General features: G+C 61.5%; 1 protein-coding gene across 1 annotated transcript in view; it reads left to right on the forward strand.

Moving 5' to 3' along the window:
* The first annotated feature begins 153 nt into the window (after positions 1-153).
* TRIT1 (tRNA isopentenyltransferase 1) overlaps positions 154-1,902 on the forward strand; it is an 8,467-nt gene continuing 6,718 nt past the window's right edge. The window contains exons 1-3 of the mRNA XM_010136528.1: positions 154-290; positions 747-845; positions 1,050-1,198. Coding sequence (XP_010134830.1) covers positions 219-290; positions 747-845; positions 1,050-1,198 — 320 coding nt within the window. The 5' untranslated portion in view covers positions 154-218. The remainder of the gene's footprint in view (positions 291-746; positions 846-1,049; positions 1,199-1,902) is intronic.

Consider the following 1,902-nt stretch of genomic DNA (forward strand, 5'->3'; position numbering starts at 1 on the left):
CCCTGCCTGCGCTCCTGCTCTCCAGAGCCTGGCGAGGGGCTCCGAGCGGCGATGGGGCAGGCAGCAGCCGTGCATGGGGGAAGGAGCAGTGGTCAGTGGGGGGTTTCATGGGACCCAGAGATGAATGACAGGCTTTTCTCTTCCCCTAGGTGTACAAGGGCTTGGACATCATCACCAACAAGGTTTCTCCCCAGGAGCAGCGTCTGTGCAGACACCACATGATCAGCTTTGTGGATCCCCTCGTCTCTAACTACACGGTGGTGGATTTCAGAGACAAAGCCGTGGCTCTGATATCCTTTTCTGCTGCAGCCTGCCTGGCCAAGCAGACACGGATTGACACCCTCCACAGCCAGGCCTGCGAGAGGGGTCAGTGTTTGCAGCACCCTTGGGCTCTCCACATTGCCACAAACTCCGGTTTTCAGAGGACACTGCTGCCGACGGGGGCTTGGAGCTTCTTTTTCCCCACTGATGCTCAGGGCGGCCCCTCCTCAGGGCTGGATGGGTCAGGTCTCTGTGGCACTGCAACAGTGCTGAGCTGGTATTGTCCTCCTCGTCAGTCCCTGGTGTCCCTGAGGTTTGGTGGGACCTGTCCCAGGGAGCAGAGGAGAGTGAGACGTGAGGGACACCTATAACCCTGTCCTGCAGCCTCCCCATCTCCATGGGGCTGGGAGAGTCGGGTCTGGGCCTTGGGCTGCTGCCTGCCCTCCCTGCTGTGCATCTCTGCTTATGCTCCCTGACTGAGGCACATCGAAGATATCTTTGCCCGAAACAAGATCCCGATTATTGTGGGAGGAACCAACTACTACATCGAGTCCCTGCTCTGGAAGGTCCTTATCAACACCAAGGTACCGTTGTGGGGCTCTGGTAAAGGGTGAGCTCTGTGTTCAGGGCAGGCTTCCTGTGACCCTGCACAGTGCTCCCCCTGCTAGACTGGGACAAGGGGAACCATAAGCCCCTCGTTCACCCCGTAGGTCTGGGAGATCATCTTGCTTGTCCTGGCCTTGCACAGGGGTGACTGTGATGACTCAGGGCTGCCTCGTGCCCCACAGGAGAGGACCAGCACGGCCCCTGGGCCGGTCACTGACAGGAAAGAGGAGCTGGAGCAGCTGGACAGCGTTGAGCTCCATCGCCGCCTGAGCCAGGTGGACCCCGAGATGGCAGCCAAGCTGCACCCCCATGACAAGCGCAAAGTGGCCAGGTGAGCTTGATGTGCTGGGGGCAGGGGCTGCCAGGACCCACCACCCCTTCGTCAGGGAGCCGTGTACCTGGGAACATGGCAAGATGGGCTCTCCTATCCCAGGCGGATGCTCCTGACGCTTTAGCAAGGCGCCTGGGGACCTTGGAGCACTGGTGCTGGGGAGCTCTCTGGGATCTGAAGCCTTTGGCCCCACAGCCCCCAGCTTGAACTGTGTTTGGGGTCCAGGACAGTGCATTGCTCCTGGCTTGTGTGCAGTGGGGCTGCTCCCACTGCGGTGCCCCAGCAGCAGGGTTTATCTAGAGCTATTTAAAGAGCAGGCTGCTCTTCTGGCTCAGTAACATAGCTGAGTTCTGTGGGAACTGCATGGCAGCAAGACCAGGCTTGCTGCTCCAGCGGGCCCATCCCAGCCGAGCCCTGGCCTGGGGGGAGCGGAACGCCGCCCACCCCATTCGCACGGTGCAGGGGGACGGAGGATTGGGCACCCAGCACAGCTTCCTCCACCTCCCCGGCTGGGCTGGGCTGAGCTGGTGGTAATGCTTCGCAGCATTGCAGCGCTGGCCCCTTCCTGGCAGCCCTGCCTGGCTGGAAAGGGCAGGGCGGGAGCCAGAACCCTGTCCCCTGCAGGGCTTGTCCTGGTGCCAGGCGAGAGTGGGCGGCTGTGCTCTGGGCTTCTTGGGTGCCCTCGCTGTGCTCTGCGGTAACAT

The sequence above is a fragment of the Buceros rhinoceros genome, unplaced genomic scaffold (genome assembly GCF_000710305.1).
Source record: "Buceros rhinoceros silvestris isolate BGI_N320 unplaced genomic scaffold, ASM71030v1 scaffold30765, whole genome shotgun sequence".
In the NCBI taxonomy this organism is placed as follows: Eukaryota; Metazoa; Chordata; class Aves; order Bucerotiformes; family Bucerotidae; genus Buceros; species Buceros rhinoceros.